Consider the following 23,839-nt stretch of genomic DNA (forward strand, 5'->3'; position numbering starts at 1 on the left):
AATACTTCAGTAATAAACTATAGCCTTCATGAGTTTAAACCTAAAATTACTCCTTACCTCTAGGTAATTCTCTATAAAATCAACCTGGAAAAATCTTATTAGGTTTATTTTATTCCTTTTATGCAAACTTCAAATGGTTACTTTCTAACCTTTCAAAATATTTTTGGAAAATCAAGAAGGAATTAGTAATTTGGACTTTTAGTTTCTAATGTTTGAAAACAAATTTAAACAAAATACTTGAAAAGCAGTCGTGCAAGATGCAGTTTGCGTAATTTATATCAGAGTAACAAATATTGTTGTTCTAAATAATATTTCCATTATTGATTCAAACAAGCTCCTTTGACTACTCTTGCTTATGTGATGGATGTATTTTTCCTGCTATGAAAAAAAGAAAATCAGCACTATGAAGAAACGCAGATGACATTTCAAAAATAATGGTTGAATAGCTCTCTCGTAACTATAATGACATTTTAACTGAGAAGTTCCCAAACTAGAAAAGCTAAAATTCCCATGTCCACCTCTTTTCCCAAGATATCCTCAAATGTGAAAAGCTTTTCTTTAATAACACAATTGACTTGAAGCCAAACATAAATCTGATTTTTAAAGATGTTCCTAATGGTCTAAATTTTTTTTTTAAGATTTATAATTTATTTATTTTTGGCTGCATCGGGTCTTAGTTGTGGCACACGGGATCTGCATTGAGGCATGCGGGATCTTTCATTGCGGCATGAGGGCCTCTCCCTAGTTGTGGCAGGCGGGTTTTCTCTCTCTAGTTGTGGTGGGCAGGCTCCAGGGTACGTGGACTCTGTAGTTGTGGCACGCGGGTTCCAGAGCATGCGGGCTCTGTAGTTTGCAGCACGTGGGCTCTAGTTGAGCCGCGGGAGCTCAGTAGTTGTGGTGCATGGGTTTAGTTGCCCCACGGCATGTTGGATCTTAGTCCCCAGACCAGGGATCAAACCCGCGTCCCCTGCATCGTAAAGCGGATTCTTTACCACTGGACCACCAGGGAACTCCCTCTAAATTTGAATTTATGCTCCGACTAACCAAACTCTCTCCTGTTCTGTTTTATAAACATTTGTGACTGTATATCTTACTCAGTGATTCTTTGATCTGTCCCTGAATTACTGTGATTTGTATATAGCTGTGCTAAATTTTCATTCATTCATACATTGAGTCATTTATTCATCCAACCAAATGCCTCCCATATGCCAGGCACGGTTCTAGGCACTAAGGATTCAGTTTTTAAAAAGCAAGGTCCCTACCCACATGGAACTTGCATTCTATCTCTGGTTACTATGCTGAAATCTCACTCTAAATGATTTTCTGCCTCAAGAAGAATTTAGTCTGAAGCAAATTCACCTTATGCTCATGAATCCAAAAGTTCACATTCTTAGACCATTTCATTTCTAAATGAACGTTTATAGATGATTAGCAACAAATAAAAGAAATATATCTGTATATTTAGCAGTCAGCAAATCATTTCATTGACTAGAGTTTATCAGGTTTACAGAGCTTGGGGCTATTAGAAGAGGCTTAATTAGTATTGATACTATCAGCGTTTGTACTTAAGTTAATATCCTAATTTTACATCTACATAAGAAACAATACAACAACATCTAAGTGTTTGAAAATGTTGGGAAGCTTTAAAAAAGCTTTTTTAAAAAAAATTTGGATATCACTGTATTGTACACCTGTAACTCATATAATATTGTACATTTACTATACGTCAATTAAGAAGAAAGGAAAGAAAACAATATAACAACACCTAAGTGGTTGAAAATGTTGGGAAGCTTTAAAAAAGCTCCTAAAAAAAAAAAGAAAGAAAAAAGAAAAGCTCCTGGAGAATTTTTCTCGTTTACAGCGACCTGTAGCTATTCACACTAGTATTGTCGGACTTCATAGCGTAATAAGTAATTGAAGTGACCTGTGACTGTGCTCCACCAAAATATATTTAATTTCTCTACTGTGAATGACCTCTTCATTATAAAGTGCAAATTTACTCTGTTCTGATGTTAAAATGTCACATTCGCACTTCCAAATTGCTATATTTTATTACATCTTAATTTTGGTGGAAAACGTTTACATTGATATTGAAGATGATATGATGCAGATTTTTTGTTCTTTATCCTGAGGTGTGAGGCCCTCCAGCCCACTGAGTACAACAGAAGCAGAGAGAGACTGAATCACTTCTCTGCAAGGATGTGAATAGGCTGTTTGATGCCTGTGGCTTAGTGGGTGAATCTATAAACTGGAGTCAAAAGATTTAGCGAGGGATGGTTTCTTTATCTGTAAAAGAGGCAAAAAATATTTGCTTTTCCTACATCAAAGTTTTTTTGCAAGGATTGAATAAGATAATGATATCACTTTGCAGAAATTATATACAATTCTAGAAGCTATAACTGGTATTATTTCAGTTTTCTGGTTTTGTCTGCTCCCCAATTATTATTATACTTTATGTATGTGCGTTTAAGGAAACAATGCTTCTCATCAAGATTTGAATTATACAGTTAAACTGCTCCTTTGTTTTCAAAGTGCTGTTTGCTTATTTTGGAGCTAATGATGAGATTCCCTTAATTACTGGTCACCTTAATTGCTGGTCATATTAAACAATAGATGCTGTGACATGGCTTCCCAATGACTGGATACATTACTGAACCCAGGGGACTTACAGAGTAATACATCAGACATGAGAGACACTTTAATGACAGCCGTAAATTACAACTGCTCCTAAACTGGGGAATGAACATTTTAGCACTTGCTCTGGGATGAACTCAAGCCCAAGTCATTCATTGAGTTCTTTGGTGTGCAGTGATGCCTGTGGGAGATTAACAGGGAAGTGGAGCCCTTTCCTGTAATAATACAAAATGATTAAGGGGACCTTAAAAAAATCAATTGACTAATCAATAGTGTATAACTGCTTGGAGCATTTTCCCCATGCTAATCAGACATTAAGTTGTTTAAACTAAATATCTCCAGTTTCCCCTATTACTGAACTGATTTATAAGACATGGTCAAGGATGTCAGAGTCTACTGGAGCCAGATTCCAGAGCATTTGTCATTAAAGAAAGATGGAAATAATTCGTAGATGGTTCTCTCTCACTACAGATTCAGAAGGCTCTTGAAAGGGAAGATATAATAGGAAGATATAAAAGAAAGTGTTCTTCTAGTTTCCAGAGATTTGTGAATTAATGTGGTAATCCCAAATTCTAAGCATGTATAGTTGCTTGAGAATATGGGCAGGGACTTGATTGAATTCAGGAGTGATGGAGGTCAAAATAACTATAGAAAACATCTATACACTATATATTTTCAGGCCTTTAAAATTTTTTTTTAACTTCAGCCATGGTGAACAGCATGCAGCAAACAAGACTCCGAATTCCAAACAACCAAAGGTATTCAAACAACACCTGTGAAGTGACATATTATTACCTACCTGTATATTGCCAGCAATTCTAGTATCAAAACCACGTGTACACTTTTTTTTAAAGTTGAATGCCACTGTGCGGGGTGGGAGGGAACACTAAGAAATAACTTTAAACAGGGGGAAAAACTTTTTTTATTGATATGTTTTACTTTGCTGGCAGACCAGAGCAAAGGTTTTGTGAACATTTAAAAGATGAAAAAGGTGAAGAATCCCAGAAGCGGTTTATCTTGAAGCGAGATAACTCTAGTATTGATAAAGAAGACACTCAGGTTGGTTCTCAAGTTTGAGAGTGGCTGACGTTGTTGTTTTTGAAGGTGGGCTGCCTGATGTTCTTGTCATTCTGTTGTCCCGGCTCCCCCTCCCAAATCTCCCCTGCCTCTGAAACGACTGTCCCCCCCCAACCTCCTGCCCCCCTCCCCCCTGCCTCCCTCTTTGGCATTCAGTGGGTAGCAAAACACCACATCCTGGTTGCTTCAGCGATGGCTCTGTGTTGGGCTGCATGGGTGGTGCTTGACGCCGGCTCTGCTGCATGTCTCGGGGGGTTGGGATGCCGCAGGCTCCGAGCTGATGGGAAGAGCTTTGTCAGTTGCATTTCCAGGTGTCTGTGTAACTCTGGCAGTCGTTCCCCTCCCTACAGCTTTATCCTTCCGTTGTGCACACATTGAGCTGGATTGTCAATACGGACCGCTGATCAACTGATGTAGCTGTAAACAACAAACCTTGTTATGGTGAGGCCAGGTGGATTTTGCAAACTCTCCTAAAATAAGTCTTCACAACAAAGAATTGAGTTCAGGTTTTAGTCCCCCACCCCTTCCCCTTCCCGTGTTTTATCGTCCATGTCAGTTGTCTGCTTGTTTTGCACGAACTGGAGCAGAACTTCCTCCTTACGTGTTTTTTGCTTGTGACAAAACATTACATTGTTCTAGAGTAGCCTTACTCATGGGACCTCAACAAGGCTAGAGAGACTTTTCTATGGATGGAGGGGGTGGGTTCCAGGGTGATTAAGAAGAAAACTAAGTAAATGGCAAAAGAAAACAAAATTTTAATGATAAAAGGAACAGTAGAAAGTCATGTAAATGTCATTACAGTTACCCTTTATGTCTCTGACAATCAAATAGATTTTTTTTTTTTGGCAATGACTTTGCTTTAGAATGCTGAAAGGTAAGACAATCTGCGTCTCACTCAAGTTATTATTTTAATTACCCACAGTGAGTCACCGTGAGCCTGTGTGTGCATCTGACGCACTTTTTTTTAAAAAAAAAACCCGTTCGTCATTTGTATCTCGTTTCCTGCCACCACCATCAAACCACACCATGGCTCGAGTTGACTCTGGAACATGTGCCCGTGTCCTGTACTTAGTGGGTGTTTGTTGAATGGATGGATGGACGTGGTTAGTGCAGGGCGTTTGGGGAGGAACGGCAGGAATAAGATGGGAGGGCGGTAGAGACACAGGAAGTGGCTCAGCGGGAAGAACAGCAGTCCTCATGCTGGGTTCTTTGAATTGTTAGATTTCTTGACATCGACCTTAATCAGCAGACAAGCTTTTTGAATTTAGTTCCTCTTTTTATCCCAGACGCAATTCACAGAATAAGTCATTGAGTGAATAAAAATACAAGTTAGGATGCAGAGAAGTAGCATCCACGTCTTCCATTCTGCCTGTTCCCTTCTTTACCGCCTTGCTGTTTCTCCGGTCCCCACGTTTTCAAAGCCATTTCTTCTCTTAGCCATCTTGAACTAGCCACTTCCTCTTTTCTCACCACCATTCTGCCTCCTTTTGGGGAGTCAAAATCACACAGGTTTGCTAAGGAGACAGAGCCCATGACTCATGACCCATCACGTAGCCAACTGACTGAATACCTCAGGCACATTCAGGAGCTTACACTCCAGAAACTCCCATGCTACTTGCATCCAGCAAGGGAGCAAGCAGGAGTAACAAGCATCCCCTGCCATTGCATGGCACACACACCACACACGTACCCCACCACGGCTTCCTTAGGGACCAGAGGGAGTAAGGCTTTTCACGCCCCATTTGCTTAAGTGAACATTTATTATTCTCAGCTGACAGTTTTTCTTAACTGCAGATTGCCAACAGCTCAACTTGGATAACCCTCCTGATTTCTTTTTTCTGTTCAGCAAAACAGAATGCATCCATTTAGAGATGACAGACGAAGTAAATCAATTGAAGAGAGAGAAGAGGAATATCAGAGAGTGAGGGAGAGAATATTTGCACACGATGTGAGTAGTTGTTTTCATTGCCTCTTGAGTGCGGTCCTTCCGTCAGCAGCAAGGCAGCCTCATTCCCCAGACAGGGAGCTGGCAGGGACGAGGGAAGCTGGAGGCAGGGAACAAACCGAAGGGCAGCAAACTAGAGGTGTTTCTGGAAGAGGACCTGCTTCAGGGAAGTGATGGAGGAGGGGCCGAGGGTTTGCATGTGTTCTCTAGGGTATGACCTGTGGGGAAATAGAGATAACCATTTTGGTCAATGAAATAGACCGTAAGTACAGAGAGAGGTTGCCAGATTTGCAGAAATCCCTTCACGTCCATATTAGCCAGCAGATACCACACGGTTGTCTTTTTAAGACCAACATTGTACACAGGAAAGAATTACAGGAAAAGAAAGAAGAGTCGTTGATCTTACACACACACACACACACACACACACACACACACACAAACACACACAGAATTTTCTGCAATCTTAGCAAGTATGGACATTTTATTATATCAAAGTTAAATAGTGATATTCATCCCCCCCACCCCATTTTCAGATCGAATAGTTCTGTGAACAATTTTCAAGGATATAGTCAGAAAACAATTTTTATTGTTCAAATCCCAAAGAAGATGTGGTTGTGTTTTTTTTTTATCTTTTTCCTCAGTGTGGCCAAAATTGAATGCAATTAAATTAAATACAAATTAAAAGGTTTAAAAAAACTGGATTTAAATGCAATGAAATGAAAAGGACAAGCTATTGCCGTAGGTTTTCCCTTCCATGAACTCATCTGGCACCCTCCTAAAATGCTGTGGCCTCTTCTCTCTGCAGAGGTACAGCCGTGAGCACCTTTGTGTAGACTCTCTGCTGCCAACACCTCTGGCGTTACTAAATCAGGTGGAGCGTCTGACCTCCTGTGTGATTTACTCCTGGATGTCTTACAAAGCCAGCCTAGCATGGAGGGGGACTGCTCTCCCTAGAGGTGTTAAGCCCAAGCCAGTCTCCCTGATCTCTAGATCCTCTCTGCCTTTCTTAAAACACAATTTTCAGTTGAATAATCTGGCCCAGAGCTTGGGAATTAGAGGAGTGTGAGAGAAGGAGATGGAGGTAGCCATAGTTGTCTGATGTCCAGGTATAATTCTAGAAGATTCTAGAAAATTATTTTATTATGGTCAGAATTATTGAGGGTGCATAGGACAGCAAGACACATGGTAGACCTTTCCTTATGTTTGCTGGATACAAGAATGCAGTAATGAGAGGATCTTTTCTAGTCATGATACTATAATGATGCCAACTGTGGACTGGAGGTAGAGTGTTCCTGTCTGATGACCTTCAAGAAGAGAAATATTTCTGAAGGCTAGTTTATTTTCTATTTTCTCTCTCTCTCTCACACACACACACACACACACACACACACACACACACACACACACACACACCTTTTCCCTCTTAGTCTGGTTCTGGCAAGTCATATAGTTTATGAATGAGTTGTTACATTGATAAACAAATACTTATCACCCACATAATATACAAACAACATTATTCTTTTTTTTTCTTGCCAAAGCTGTGCCACATTGCCAGACACTCAAGAGCCAGGTGACAGTAAGTAACGTCACTGATGCATGCCTGTGATGGGGGTGACACTTGCCCTGCTGTACTTCATTTGTGTATTCTCGTGTCCATAGGGAGGTCGTCAAAGGGAGAAGGGGTCAGCGTGACTCCCTTTACACATTGCATTTCCTCACATCCATCTTAAGGAGATTATTCGTAAGCGACCTGGGTTCCAGGCTAAAGATTGGAGGCAAGGGTTCCTGTTTAAAGCCTCTATGGCCACATGCTGTATTAACTTTTTTTAACAAGTAAAAGCAGACTTAAATGTGAGAAAGCTTAAATGCAAAGCTATTGTCATAGCCTTTTTATTCCATGAAATCATTCAGCAGCCTTCTCTACAATGCTGTGGCTGCTTCTCCCTATGGGAGTGGAGGCATGAGCTCCTTTGATAGGCTGTCACGCCTGGTGGCCAGCACTTCTGGCTTTACTGATTCAGGTGGGAAACTGCCTGTTTCTGACACTGCTTTTCACTTGATCTCCTAGGGCAGTAGTTTTTTAATCAGCATGCTGTACCCAGAGTGTACTCATAAAGGGCTTCAGAGATCAAATAAAATCCCTGATATTACCTGCAAAATATTATGTTCATGAGCATATGTGCATTTTTCTAAGGATAAGATCTCTAGTGTTTATCATATTCTTATAAGTTTTCATGATGCTTAAATGAGCCACTAAGAGCCACTTTCCTAGACGGAAAACAAAATGTCTTTCTCCCTAGTCTGATAGCTCTTGTAGAGACAATGCAGTCATACCACTGGTATTCTCTGTTTTAGCTATTAATATTCCCAAATTTAGCAGCTTAAAAAGCAAACAAACAAAAATCTGCTTCTCTCACAGTTTCCATGGGTCAGGAATCTGGGAGTGGCTTAGCTGAGTGATTCTGACTCAAGGCTTTTCATGAGGTTACAGTCAAGCTGTCAGCTGGGGCTGTACTCATCTGAAGGCTTGGTGAAGTGGTTATCTGCTTCCAAATTCACTCGAGTATCTCCAGGCCTTAGTTCTTTGCTGGCTGTAAGCTGGAGATCTCACTTCCCACATAGTGATGTGGGCTTCTCCATAGACTTGACAGGTGTCTTCAGAATGGCAACTAACTTCCCCCAGAGCAAGTGATCTGAGAGGGAAAGAAAGAATCCCAATTGGAAGCCACAGTCATTTATAACCTGATCCTGGAAGTGACCTACCTTCCCTTCTGCTGTATTCTGTTGGCACGCAGACCAGCCCTGGTGCATGTGGGAGGTGCTACACAAGGCAGGGGTCACTGGGCACCACCCTGTACTAACAGGATAACACAAACTCAAGGACATAACAGCAATATGAACTTTCTCGAATATATATAGTAACATAAAGACAGGACCCTTTAGGGAACCTTCACCTATGCAATTCCAGATTCCCAAATGATCATTACTGCTGCCCAAATTGTCGAGGTTCACAAGATAATAATTAAAGTATCTTAACTCAATTGTAAAACAAATGCAAAGAATCCAGCATAAGGAAATTAAGTTACAGGCATCTAATCTTTTTTTTAGCTGGTCTTTAATTTAGCATCTTCATAATTTAAAAACAGAGGTAATATAACCAGCTTCCTTTGCCAATTATTAAGTGTGGAGTAGTTCAAAGAGGTTCAAATATTGATATACTTAAGTAGGATTTTTTTTTCTACTTGAAGTTACAATAGAGATTTATAGAAAAATACTTCCTGGTATTTACACTTTAGCAAAATCCAGATTTGTTTTAAAATTAGAAGCGTTCTTGAATATTTTACAAATGTATCTTGGTTTCTAAGGATGTGTGTGTGTGTGTGTGTGTGTGTGTGTGTGTGTGCTTTTGTACATAGGTGCACAATCAGTATATGCAGATTACTTCAGGGTTTTCTAGAAAAAGTTTTTCAAATATAGTTTGAGAATTTTGGTATCTTGAAATAAGACCAATTTATCTATTATTTGGGAACTAAAATGTTATTTAGAGCACACAACAATTTAGTTCTCAAATAATAAATAAATGTACTTTTGTTGTCAGAAATACTCGAAATATAGCTCTTGTTTCCTTTGGCAAGAATTTCAACTTGTTTTATGATTAATCCTATGCAATGTTGTTCCTTTTAGGAAGGTTAAGTTGATAAAGCAATATATTTGAGAGAGACCTGTTTTGCCTGTAGGGTGATTTCTGAAGGGTATTTATGTATAAATAGGGATTCGGGGAGGACCTCATCTTTGGTCTCCTTTGCATGTGCTGGGATTCTTCAGGGAGAGCTGATGATGAGGGTGTGAGGCACCACCTGGCTTGGGGGTGGCACGTGGAAGAGAATTCTGTAAGCCATCGGCAAAAACGTTTTCCTCCTTTAAAAAAAAAAAGACCTTTGTTTACATCTGAGAATGCATATACCTGCCAGCTCTGAATCCTGGGCTTAATTACGGTGACAATTTTATCTTTCTCTGCTATTAAAATTTGTAAGTTATTAATGCTACTTTATACACACACACACACACACATACACACACACACACACACACACACACACACACACATTTTCATCAGTTACTGAATCGTAGCCCATAACTGTCTCTTGTCTTATTTATGAAAATGTGGTAGATGGATGATGAGATGATTTTTTAGGACCTTTCCACAATAATCAGGCAGATGCTCTGGAGATTGGTTATGGGGAACATCATCTTTGACTTGCAAGTGACTTATTTTTTAATTCAAAGAGTTTTGGGCTGCTTCACTTTCCCCCAAATGCTATTAGATTAATGAGTCTGAAGAGGTCAGCATGTCTTTGATCAACTCCTTCAAAGAAGTAATTGAGTCTCAGCTATTCAGTACCAGCCAGAACATCCTAAATGTAATTGACCTCTCTTCAACCTCAACAGATGAGAAATAACAAAGTATTAAATTCATCGTGGATATCTGACACAATCTCACTTTTGTCACATACCAGGACTTGGCTCAAAGTTGACTCAAACAGGTAGGGAAACCAAACTAAAGGAAATAAAGACAATGGGATATTTAGCTTACTTTAAAGAGATCCTCATAGGAATAATGTCAAGGGCACATCATCTGTATTTGTTTCCTTTTATAAAATTAAATGTCAAATTTTTTAAAAAAGATATTTTTCTGAAAAGCTTTTTTCTTAGTTGGCTGTTTTTGCCTTTTGTTTAATAAAATTTTTGCACACTTGATCTTCGGGATGCATGTTAAATGCACAGAGGTTAAAACAGAAATCGTTCTAGAGATGCCCCCATTAAAATGCTCAGACCACTGAGAAAAACATTTATGCCCAATCTAGCCCTTTGGCTTAGTGGAAGGAAATGATTTCTCCAGTAAAATGTAGAAAGAAACCAATATCCTGCTGGCATCTCTGAGCGGTGGTTACATTAGCAGCATTTTTAATTCAAAAATTCAATATTGAAAGGTCATTATTATTTCTTTAGTTTTATTTTATCTTAAAATCGACCTGTTAAGTCTCTATTTATCCCTTTAGCCAGGTGACTTATTCATCATTTAGAAAATCCACACGTATAATTTTACATTTGTAAATTTACATTTACAAACTTAGTACTTTGGACATGGTTTTATATTAGTTCCTAAACACAGTCGTATTTTAGGACTGTTGCACCATATTTTGTTTAGACTTCTCTTTCTCTGTTTGTTAAAATTTAATTTGATCTCCCTTTCCCGAGCACATATGATAATGGAATTTTATCTTCCCTAAGTTGTATATTAAACCCAAGATAGCAGAGAAATGTGTGCTAGAGAATGCAAGCTAAGAAGAAAGTCACTGGGTTTTTTGTGTGAAAAACTAAGATATATTAAATGGAGCTTGATATTCTTTCCCAGTTAACTTCATTTTGTTCTCACTTGTTTTCTGAGCACCCCGCTGCCCCCGCCAAGATTGTTTGATAGCATCTCTTCAGTTTGAGAGTCTTGCAGGTCATCTGTTTACGTTGTGAGAGTTTATTGTTGCCAGGTCATAATTTCAGGATTGTGGCTTTACAGCTCTCCCATCCTCAGGTGGATCGTGCCAAGTTTGCACGCTCTGCCTTGATCTGAACTTGTCCTTTTGGCTCCTGATGGCGGCTGCATCTCGGCAGCCCTAGAGGAAACCACTAGCTCAGGACCTGTTGCTCACAGGTTTCTCCAGCAGCTTCGTTCACAACATCTCTCTTCTGACCTTGGCGCTACACGGGCTAAATCTATGTGAAACCTGGAGACACCGTGATGGAAAAGAGCTGCATGAGAATGGTTTACACTTCTAACTCTAACCGTTTTTTTTTCCTTTTTTTTATTTCCATTTTTTCTGAAAATGGTACATATTTTTCTTAATTCTTTTCCTCTTGGAGGGGAAAAGTAGTTTGAAAAGCAGGCAAGGATTTGGGCTCCCTCAGCATATCCAGAACATCTGATACAATGCTTTTTTTTTATTTTTCAGTCAGTTTGCTCCCAGGAAAGCCTTTTGGTGGAAAACAGGTAAAATGAAATTTGCTTTTTCATGTCTTTAGAGGAACAAAGTCTGTCATGTGTCTTGTTTTTCATAGATATACATATGCCATATATAAGTGTGTGCTTGAATATATGTATAAATAAATACATATATCTATGTGTACACACGTATATATGCACACATATATGTTATTTAGCATGTCTGAAAGCTATTTAACTTTGGGGAAAAATTCCCTCCATTACTTCCAAACATAAGTTTCAACAATTTCCTTATTTAAAGTCTCAACTTCTGGTCCTTCCAAAGGTATAATCCTGTTACCTTCCCCAGGCATTAAAAAGTATAAATGTTGAGACAAGAACTTGCAGTTTCATTGGCTTATTGAATAGGCTGCTAAAAGTACTTGTGTATTTGGTGTTATTGGCCTCTTCCTGTGCCCTATCATTCTATGTAGCTACACAGATGATAATTTGAATAGTATTGTTTTATGTTTCTCATTCTAAATAATCTGTCTTCATAAAAGGCTGAACTTGGAAAACTTATCTAAACCGATCTAGATTTATCAGTGTACCTGGCGGGGTATTAGTAGAGAAGGTGGTGGTTATGACATGAATGTGTTAAAACATTTATACAAAGTCTTGAGTATAAGAGCAGAAGTTCTCAAATTTAGCATGTACCTTTTAAAAATAGTTCTAAACTGATATAGATATTAAAATGCTCCATTGATTTAATTGCACGTTTTCAAGGAGAATTAAGGAATTCCTCATTAGCTGTACTGATCACATTAAAATGCATCACAGTGGGCAACTTGGATTGGAAATATGGTAGCCATTAAAAGAGTGGTGGCTTAATGGGTATCCCTATAAAATCGATTAAAATGGAGGCTATTTGATTAAATTCCAGTACTTAGAGAAAAGTTAAACCTGGCATTCAAGAGGATTGGTTTAAAAAATGCCCTCATTCATAGTAGCAGTTAGAAAACGTCAAGTAACTACCCTCAACTGAATAACCTCTTGTAGAAGAAGGGATGAAAGTAGTGAACAGGTCTTTACAAGGCATCCAAAAGCATCCTCAAAAACCCATACAGTTTTCAACAAGTATTCCTTTTTTACAGTAAATTAAGAATCCGTGAGCTTTACCATCGTAGGGATGTTAAAGCAATCCAAAATTCTATATCCAAAATTGAATTTGGATGTTGGATGCAACATTTGGATGTTGAAGCAATCCAGAATTCTATATCCTTACCAAAGAACGAAGTGAGCATTTAGAATTCAGTTTAGTAGGACATGTCATTCCCTAGTCTTCCAGCCAATTATTTTCCCTACTTACTCCCTAATCTTCGTCATACACTTGTGCTTTGTATGAAAAGACTGCTATTGCACTTGTGTCCCTAATATTCAAATTGGATTATATTCATCAATACAATAATTTGTCACAAATATGCACTGCATATGTGAAGAAGTATTGATGGTCCCCAAAAGCAAAATTCTGAATAGATCCCTACAAAAATAAATATATTCCTTTGATACCTGCCTTTGGAAGGCACATTTCACTATGCCCAAAATATAAAGAATAACTAATATTACCCAAAGAAAAAAATCGCAACCGATATATTTAATTAATTAAATGTCTATTATATCTATATCCATTTCTTTGATTCTCCCCTCCTCTTCCATTCCATCTGTTTCTTCTTCCCTTCTTCCTGTCTAGCATCGGTACTTTATCCTAGGGTAGGGAAAAATCAGGCTGCCATTAATTTATTAGGGCAAAATTCTACATCTTGAAAATAAACCGTAGCATATAGGGTTGATTTGCAAGACAGGTGTGCCATAGTTGAGTACACATCCATTTAACATAGGGCATTTAGTACCCTTAGATTTTATATCATAAAAATCATGTTTTTCATTTCCAGTAGGCTCTTGGAAGACAGTAACATATGCAGTGAGACCTATAAGAAAAGACAGCTCTTTCGGTTGGTATGGTTTACTTTTTTAAAACTGTGTTTTCAGATGATGTGGTGGAATCAATGTTAAATATAAGTGTATTAGTGTAAAATATCTCTGTTCATGAAATAAAATATGTTTGGTTATCTCTTTGTAAAGGTTATTACTGAGCTGGTGTTGAAACCATACGGGGTCCTGTGAGATACAGGACTGGGAAACCAAGTGCTTTGTCTACAGTCCTTTAGGGTTCTTCCTCGGATTTTCTGGGTTTTTTTCCTCCAGGACTAACTTTGACAGCACACTGATTTCACATTCCCAAATCAACTTTGGTGAATTACACTGAGTTAAAATTTCTCTTATAGCTTGCAATTGTGTATACGTTCCCAACACTGGAAAACAAATGAATGAAAACTCTATTTGAGTAGTTGATTTTTAGCCACTACTATCCATCATAATATTTCAAACAATATTTTTTCAAGCACAGATTTTATTTCTAAAGAAAGATATGGGATTGTTTCCAATTATAATGAACTGCTTAAATCAAGATCTGTGTGGGCTAAGGAGAATAGATTTTATATATATTTATATAATATGTATAAAGTTTTATACTAGGCTAGAGAGTGCCATGAAAGCAGAGGTACTATACCCGCTCTCTCATTACTTTATTTTTATTTTTTATTTATTTATTTATTTTTTTTGCGGTACGTAGGCCTCTCTCACTGTTGTGGCCTCTCCCGTTGCGGAGCAACAGGCTCCAGACGCGCAGGCTCAGCGGCCATGGCTCACGGGCCCAGCCGCTCTGCGGCATGTGGGATCTTCCCGGACCGGGGCACAAACCCGTGTCCCCTGCATCGGCAGGCGGACTCTCAACCACTGCGCCACCAGGGAAGCCCACTTTATTTTTTTAATTAAAATTTTTTTTATCTCATTACTTTATTAAATGTGTCTCTACCATCCATTATAGGGCAATGGATACACAGCGCTATATATATTTTATATGTATATGTGTATATATATATTCAATACCTAATACATATATTTACCTAATATATATATTTAATATGCTAGTGCTTTTATGAATATTAGGATTCATCTCTGTTGTAGGAAAGGCAAAACAAACAAACCAACAGAACTTCTTGACCACTGAGAAAAAAGGAAATACCCAGAAGTAAATGAATTCTATGCTTAGAACATATCTTTTTGCTGTAAATCTGAACTTATGACCTCATCCTTAGAAAAGTTAGAGCAATTTCTTTTCTTTTTACACTTTGGCAGAAACAAACAAAAAAACCAGGATCTATTTTTTTTAACTTCCTTTACTTTTCTAGGTTGAACTATACCTCTAATACCTTCCTCTTGTATCATTAGACAGTTTATTTTCACACTTGAATATTAAGAAAATAACCTTGCATTTTTTCCCTTGAGAGCCCAGAGAAGGGCTAGAATGTATCTGTGCTCGTGCAGTCACACACCATGACCTGGCTTGTTTAGACCAGTACAGATAAAATGTGGGTTCTTGACCCCTAGAGGCATTTAGTTTTACATAGCCCCAAATCTGGTCCCTAGCCAGAGCTACCGTCTACTGAAGTCAACCATCCCAAATACAGATGCTATAACCCACCAAAATTACCAAGCACAGAAACTCAGGAATATGACTTAGCACAAAGCCATCCACACACTGATAAAAGCAGTTCGAAATGTACATTATACCTAACTTGGTAAAAAAAAAAAAAAAAAAAAAGTGTCACGTTCAGACATGAAGGACATAAAAGTTATCAGTTATGTTAATCAGCACAGAAGCAGGACTTAGAGTATGTGCTTTATGACTACTCTGGGGTCAAATTCTAGTTATGTACAAGAGGGCCAACGCCTCTTGATGGCCAGATATTCATTATCATTGTCTTCCTGGTTTCCAATAGAAGAACACTAGGACTGGGCTTGTTAGGAAGTATAGGAAGGCACTTGTGGATATGATACCTATGATTCCACACCCAAATAGATATGAAATTCAGTTCTGGACCTTACCTTGCCAGTGTTAAGGTGAATGATTGATAGAGCAGTAAAAGATATGATTTCAGTGTATCCGTATCTAGAGATCATAAATTAAATGCATTATTTTGAACCTCATTAATGCTAACTCTCTAAAGCAACAACTTAAATTCCATTTTTTATAAAACGCACAGATCTTGACTTGAGATGAGGATTTGAGCCAGTGGATTAGAGTTAGAAGAAGTTAAGGAAATCTTAGGTTGCCTTATTGGCTATGGGATGTGACATGAGCCTAGAGGAACTACGCAGTGCTTTAGAAACACACTAAAATGCACTTAGGAATAGTGGTGGACACCTCCTTTGCAGAGAAAGGCTTAGCCACTCTGGCATTTAGAGGAAGTCTAAATTCCTCCCATGGAGGTGCAGAGTTGATAATTGAAGCGGACTTTAGTGATGATCGCCTCCATATGGGGAATTGCCTTCTGATGCATCCTGTATGCTGAGGACCCCACTCCAAATCTTTTCCTCTAATAAATATTCTGCGTTATCTACAGGGGAGATTATTGTCACACCCTTGGTACGTTCATGGTTGCTAAATAATGATTTAGTCAGGCTTTGTCAAGGGTGGGTCAAATCAATCAGAATTATATGAGAAAAGAATGAAGCTGAATTTGGAGATTTAAAGGGAAACAATCAGGAATAGAGCACCTTGAAGGGCTAGTTTTTCTCCACCCAGTCTCCTCTGGGCTGTTTGAATTTCATAGGTGTTTAAGAACTAAAGTCACGTGGCCCTTGGTGAGTGTCTGATACTACTCACAAACTAGTCTTTTTTTTAAATAGTCCTTGTTTCTAAAACCAGCCATCCCCGAGGTACGGAACGCAGAGAGAATGTTTGTAAGAAAACATTAAGAGAGGACAGCAGGGCGCTGAGTACTTTTTGTTTTGTGAATTTTCTGTTGCATTTCCTCTCCTCACTGTACAAAGTCTTTATCACAGACTAGCTGTTTCATCTTTATTATCTCCTGGATCCATTGACCTTCTTAAGTTTTCACAAAATGAAAGAAAACGTTTAGTAAGTAAAGTTGAAGCAAAACCTAAAATTTTCTGTATACCTTCTGTACAATTTGGTGGGTGAGTGTTTCAATCAGATATGTATACTTCTAGCATCTCAACAGCCCATGATTGTCTTTAGAAGAATATTAATAAAACTGCTATTCACCACTGTGATCAAGATTTCTATCACATTGCACAGTGATATGAAATTAGGGGTTATATCTATTGCCCATGGTTTTTGTCCCCTTTGCTTATTCATAATCCATGAGAATCTTAGAATATTTTGATGATCCATTATTTCCAAACTGCAGAAAAGCCTTTGAAAAATAGTAACCAAGTCACTCTTTAAGCAGTTGGAAACCAATGAAAATGCAAATTTCATCAACTTTCTCTATAAAATACATGCAGTTTTGCACACTGCTTAGAAATACTCTGTAGTCTTCAAAAATGACTTTTGACTATTGGATCTCTTCCAATAAGTTCAATCCTTTTCTATTTGAATTTTGAACAAATGTGTCATTTCATCTATGGAGCTATTTTGTTATTCCCATTGATCTCCTTGGAAAGTTTCGTGTCAGTGTAGTGTTTGCACTGTTGTTATTATCACGAATTTTTCTGTGTGAAAGGTATTAAAGGGCTCTTTCCTCTGCCCGTGAAGGTTAAACTCACTGGGCAAAATTCTCACCAAAGGTTAACAGAGGAATTCCTGTGATCTCTGTGCTGTCTGCCAAAGCCTTAATATGTATATAATATAGTTAGCAACTAAATTAGTAAATGGCTTCTTTGAAACTGTGTATTTTACCATGGTCCAATTACTTAATGCTAAAGGGAAAGACGAAACTCTTCTTCGGTGGGAGTTGCTTTTAGGATCATTTAACATCATAATTGCTTTCAAACACTGAGTCATTGTTGATTTGGGTCAGGAGAATTTACCTTCCTCTCTCCTCTCCACAAGAGAAGTTACCAATTATATCTTATATCCTATTTTTCTTGTTGTTTCCCCTTCACTGGCAGAGGGACCATGTGACATTTCTAGGTTTGGTTTTTCGTTTGTAGCATGAGTGTTTGTGTGATGTGTTACCTGTCTGTCTGTACATCAACAAGGTGTCTGTGCGCTGTTTGTGAGGCGACAGGTGTCAAGGAAAGGGTTGACAAGAAGGGTCTTGTGTAGACGGTTCTTACAAGAAAGGTCCCGCTCTGTGTCCGTTCTGCTCTCGGAATCTAATGCTGTCCCGTGCATCTTTCTGATGGCCACACTCCAGGGGCAACAGAGACAGCTCGGGGAGAACATCTGGAAGTCGGCAGAGCAGCTCGGAGAATGAACTCAAGTGGTCCGACCACCAAAGAGCCTGGAGCAGCACAGATTCTGACAGCTCCAACCGCAATCTCAAGCCTGCCATGACCAAGACGGCGAGTTTTGGGGGCATCACGGTGCTGACCAGGGGTGACAGCACATCCAGTAGCAGGAGTACCGGGAAGCTGTCCAAAGCAGGTAGTTAGTACTGAATGGGTTTATGTTCTGTGATAGTTTCCTCTGATTCCACCCAAGCTGTGCAGTCAGCGCTCTCACTGACTTCCCTGAACTGAAGATAATGATGTGAATATTAATCACTGGCATAGCAAAAAAGTCAGAAGGTGCAATTGAAATAACAATACTGCCTCTTGCGAGCTGTGTGCCTGGGTCCAATTATTAACCTCTCTAATCTTCAATTTCCTTATCTATAAAATGTGGGTGGTAATAGAATGATACTGTAACTCCCCTCAGTAGACTATTGTAAGTTTAAATTTGACCATTTATATAAAATCAGTTACCAAGGCACCTGCACAAGGCGGCTATTTAACCAAGTTAGCTATTTTTAAAAATGCAATATTATGATTTATTCCTTAAAGATAAGGAATAGGATAAGGAAAGAGAGCCTCAGAAATTTTCAAGTCTCCAAGTAGCTAGGTGCATGCATCTTCTTTTTTCCCGTTTTTTTCTTGTAAGTGAATAGTGATTTTTTTTTTTTTTTTTTTTTTTTTGCGGTACGCGGGCCTCTCACTGTTGTGGCCTCTCCCATTGCGGAGCACAGTCTCCGGACGTGCAGGCTCAGCGGCCATGGCTCACAGGCCCAGCCGCTCCGCAGCATGTGGGATCCTCCCGGACCGGGGCACGAACCCGTGTCCCCTGCATCGGCAGGCAGACTCTCAACCACTGCGCCACCAGGGAAGCCCGAATAGTGATCTTTTGACATAGGTAGTTGAAGTTTGCATTCATACTGGTGCATTCATAGCCTGCATGTGCAGTGAGTGGGAGTCCAGGGCCCCGAGGGGAAATGCTGAATGGACAACGCCAAGCAGAGGTAAAACACGGGCAGTCCTCCACTGTGAATACTTTCCCAACCAAGCTTCTCACTAACGCTGGGGAGCCTCTTTGTGAAATCTCGGCTCATTATGCTAATGGTTTAACATAATTATGTTGTTGACAAGTGCTTCCTAAGAAATTATCTTGTGTTTTCCTACATAGGCAGAAAATTAATAGCATTTAGTCTCAGCCACTACTTTATGTATATATTCTGCTTCTTGGAAAGATTCAGGTGGGCTCGCGCTGCCTTCTGTCATCTCTATTCACCAATTGGTGAATTCTTGATTTCTTCCTCTAATTAATTGCTCTTATATCCCACTATTGCAGCAATCTGAAGTCAAGAAAATCCACTGTGGTACACTTGAGTTCCTGTAAACTAAGACAGGTTAAAGAGTTTTAAATCTCCTTCAAACGCAGAAACAAAGTACCTTAAATGGTGCACTTAAAAATTCCAGCACACCCAAAGAGCTCTTAAGATTTTTAAATTAATCGTCCTTCTCCACACACCAACCACCAATCATCTCCAAAGCAAAGCTCTTTGGAAACATTTCAAACACTTCAAGAATGCTAAAATGCCATGTTCTTTGAAGAATGATTAGAAATTGTAAGTGCTTCAGACATTTTTTTTTTTTTTTCTTTTCATCTAAGTGTCTCCATTTGAAAGCCTGTCAGGGTACAGGAATGGCAAGAAAAAAAATTAAAGGGGATCAAGATAGGATGTCAAAACAAACTTACAATCTCCCAAGATGGTTTTATGAAGCAAAGCTGTCAATTTTGCTGTCATGGAGCTTCAGAACCACACAAGTTTCTGATTTTTTACTTTATTGTTCACAGTGGAATGGCAAACTTTTTTTGACCTTTTAGAAACTAAGTCTGGAGTTGTGACGTTTAAGTTATTCTTCTCCTCCTCTAATTACATAGGTTCTAGCTTCAAATAGTTAATAATGAGACTCTTTCCAGGTGGGAAACATGTTTTGCTACATTTGGGGAAAAGCATATCAACTGAAGTTAGAATGCACAAGCACATCCTCTTGAGATCTGGGCTGTATTTCTCTTATTGTACCCCCTGCACTGAGCACAGCAGTGGTCACCTATCAGGGGTCCAGTGCAGGCCTGTGGAGACAGCTGATTTCATCACATCCTCATTGGGAAGAGGACTTGAATGGCGCTTGCACTGCGACCCCAGCTGTTTCTTGGTAGTGGCGATGGGGTTGAGAGAGAAGTGTGTGTAATATCTATTTCTTTCCACACTGGCCACACCATGTTGGGTTTTTTTGTTTGGTTGGTTGGGTTTTTAAATCTATTTTTATTTTATATTGGGGTATAGTTGATTTACAATGTTGTGTTAGTTTCAGGTGTACAGCAAAGTGGTTCAGTTATACATATAACTGAATTCTTTTTCAGATTCTTTTCCCATATAGGTTATTACAGAGTGTTGAGTAGAGTCCCCTGTGCTATACAGTAGGTCCTTGTTGATTATCGATTTTATATATATTAGTGTGTATCTGTTAATCCCAACCTCCTGATTTATCCCTCTCCACCCTTCCCTCTTTGGAAACCATAAGTTTGTTTTCAAAGTGTGAGAGTCTGTTTCTTTTTTGTAAATAAGTTCACTTGTATTGTTTTTATAGATTCCACATATAAGTGATATCATATGGTATTTGTCTTTCTCTTTCTGACTTACTTCACTTAGTATGATAATCTCTAGGTCCATCCATGTTGCTGCAGATGGCATTATTTCAATCTTTTTATGGCTGAGTAATATTCCATTGTATATATGTACCACATCGTCTTATCTGTTCATCTGTCGATGGACATTTAGGTTGCTTCCATGTCTTGGCTATTGTAAATAGTGCTGCCGTGAACATGGGGTTGAGAAATAAGTGTGTGATATGTTTCTTTCCACACTGGCTACACCATGTTGTTTTACTACCATCCTTCTCTCTTGATGTCCAGAGCAGGGCTTCTCGACTTTAGCTGCATCAGACTCACAAGAAGAATTTGTTCAAGCACAGATGGCTTCTCTACAAACCAAGCTTGAGAAACAACTGCTCTGGAGAAATAAGATAGCCTTCCGTTTTGTTTTCACCATTTTACATGGCCTGGCATCTTGTTTTCTGGAGGCAAGGGTATCCTTGTTGTTGTTACCTTCCTGGTCTATGCCCTGGGGTATTTCTGGAGCCAGTGCAAGATGCCTCATCTTTCCATCACTTCCTCTTCTCCGTGTTTATTTTTGTCACTACACGAATGCATCCTGGATATTCTTTTTCCCTCATAATTTCAGAAGCTTTAGGTTATTCTACTGAACTCTGACACTTGGATCTGGAAACATTTTCTCAAACTCAGGAGAGAAAAATACTCATGGTTCAGGGTCCCTGTAAAAGAAAAATTGCATCTGATGAGTTAAAGAGGCAGGGAAGACTTTACCCATAACTAATTCAATAGAGGTCAAGACTGTTGCAGTAGGGGAGAGAAACTAAACTCAACCCTGCTGAAACAAAGGCAGGAGAGTCTGTAAATGAGCTAGAGGGCCTTAAAGAGCTGATTGGTCAATTTGATAAGACTGGTGCTGAGACTTGCAGAGAAAGGCACCGTTTTTCTTGAGGACTTCACTTCAAAGGGATGGCTCCCAAGTCCTTAAGAAAGACCTTCCCGTGTTGTAAAACTGATAAAAGGCTGGGAGAAGATTTGCATCTTTTTTTTTTTAACATCTTTTTTTTTTTTTAACATCTTTATTGGGGTATAATTGCTTTACAATTGGTGTGTTAGTTTCTGCTTTATAACAAAGTGAATCAGTCATACATAAACATATGTTCCCATATGTCTTCCCTCTTGCGTCTCCCTCCCTCCCACCCTCCCTATCCCACCCCTCCAGGCTGTCACAAAGCACCGAGCCAATATCCCTGTGCCATGCGGCTGCTTTCCACTAGCTATCTACCTTACTACGTTTGTTAGTGTGTATATGCCCATGACTCTCTCTCGCCCTGTCACAGCTCACCCTTCCCCCTCCCCATAACCTGAAGTCCATTCTCTAGGAGGTCTGCGTCTTTATTCCTGCCTTATTGGAGTATAATTGCTTTACAATGGTGTGTTAGTTTCTGCTTTATAACAAAGTGAATCAGTTATACATATGTTCCCATATCTCTTCCCTCTTGCGTCTCCCTCCCTCCCACCCTCCCTATCCCACCCCTGTAGGTGGTCACAAAGCACCGAGCTGATCTCCCTGTGCTATGCGGCTGCTTCCCACTAGCTATCTATTTTACGTTTGGTAGTGTATATATGTCCATGCCACTCTCTCACGTTGTCACAGCTTACCCTTCCCCCTCCCCATATCCTCAAGTCCATTCTCTAGTAGGTCTGTGTCTTTATTCCCATCTTACCCCTAGATTCTTCATGACATTTTTTTTTCTTAGATTCCATATATATTTGTTAGCATACGGTATTTGTCTTTCTCTTTCTGACTTACTTCACTCTGTATGACAGACTCTCTAGCTCCATCTACCTCACTACAAATAACTCAATTTCGTTTCTTTTTATGGCTGAGTAATATTCCATTGTATATATGTGCCACATCTTCTTTATCCATTCATCTGATGAAGGGCACTTAGGTTGCTTCCATGTCCTGGCTCTTGTAAATAGAGCTGCAATGAACATTTTGGTACATGACTCTTTTTGAATTATGGTTTTCTCAGGGTATATGCCCAGTAGTGGGATTGCTGGGTCGTATGGTAGTTCTATTTGTAGTTTTTTAAGGAACCTCCATACTGTTTCCATATTGGCTGTATCAATTACATTCCCACCAACAGTGCAAGAGCGTTCCCTTTTCTCCACACCCTCTCCAGCATTTATTGTTTATAGATTTTTTGATGATGGCCATTCTGACTGGTGTGAGATGATATCTCATTGTAGTTTTGATTTGCATTTCTCTAATGATTAATGATGTTGAGCATTCTTTCATGTGTTTGTTGGCAGTCTGTATATCTTCTTTGGAGAAATGTCTGTTTAGGTCTTCTGCCCATTTTTGGATTGGGCTGTTTGTTTTTTTGTTATTGAGCTGCATGAGCTGCTTATAAATTTTGGAGATTAATCCTTTGTCAGGTGCTTCATTTGCAAATAATTTCTCCCTTTCTGAGGGTTGTCTTTTGGTCTTGCTTATGGTTTCCTTTGCTGTGCAAAAGCTTTTAAGTTTCATTAGGTCCCATTTGTTTATTTTTGTTTTTATTTCCATTTCTGTAGGAGGTGGGTCAAAAAGGATCTTGCTGTGATTTATGTCATAGAGCGTTCTGCCTATGTTTTCCTCTAAGAGTTTGATAGTGTCTGGCCTTACATTTTAGGTCTTTAATCCATTTTGAGTTTATTTTTGTGTATGGTGTTAGGGAGTATTCTAATTTCATTCTTTTACATGTAGCTGTCCAGTTTTCCCATCACCACTTATTGAAGTGGCTGTCTTTTCTCCACTGTATATTCTTGCCTCCTTTATCAAAGATAAGGTGACCATATGTGCGTGAGTTTATCTCTGGGCTTTCTATCCTGTTCCATTGATCTATATTTCTGTTTTTGTGCCAGTACCATACTATCTTGATTACTGTAGCTTTGTAGTATAGTCTGAAGTCAGGGAGCCTGACTCCTCCAGCTCCTTTTTTCATTCTCAAGATTGCTTTGGCTATTCGGGGTCTTTTGTGTTTCCATACAAATTGCGAAATTTTTTGTTCTAGTCCTGTGAATAATGCCAGTGGTAGTTTGATAGGGATTGCATTGAATCTGTAGATTGCTTTGGGTAGTAGAGTCATTTTCACAATGTTGATTCTTCCAATCCAAGAACATGGTATATCTC

At 39.0% G+C, this 23,839-nt stretch overlaps 1 protein-coding gene across 8 annotated transcripts in view; it reads left to right on the forward strand.

Annotated features, from left to right (window-relative positions):
• ARPP21 (cAMP regulated phosphoprotein 21) overlaps positions 1-23,839 on the forward strand; it is a 161,631-nt gene that overhangs the window by 63,695 nt on the left and 74,097 nt on the right. For 2 of the 8 annotated variants that reach the window (XM_082664860.1, XM_082664861.1), the window contains exons 10-14: positions 3,585-3,693; positions 5,558-5,659; positions 11,668-11,705; positions 13,589-13,648; positions 17,924-18,156. In XM_082664860.1, coding sequence (XP_082520986.1) covers positions 3,585-3,693; positions 5,558-5,659; positions 11,668-11,705; positions 13,589-13,648; positions 17,924-18,156 — 542 coding nt within the window. The remainder of the gene's footprint in view (positions 1-3,584; positions 3,694-5,557; positions 5,660-11,667; positions 11,706-13,588; positions 13,649-17,923; positions 18,157-23,839) is intronic. The other 6 variants (XM_082664862.1, XM_082664863.1, XM_082664864.1 and 3 more) reach the window with 6 other exon arrangements.

Source organism: Grampus griseus, assembly GCF_964374135.1.
Source record: "Grampus griseus genome assembly, chromosome: 10".
Taxonomy (NCBI): Eukaryota; Metazoa; Chordata; class Mammalia; order Artiodactyla; family Delphinidae; genus Grampus; species Grampus griseus.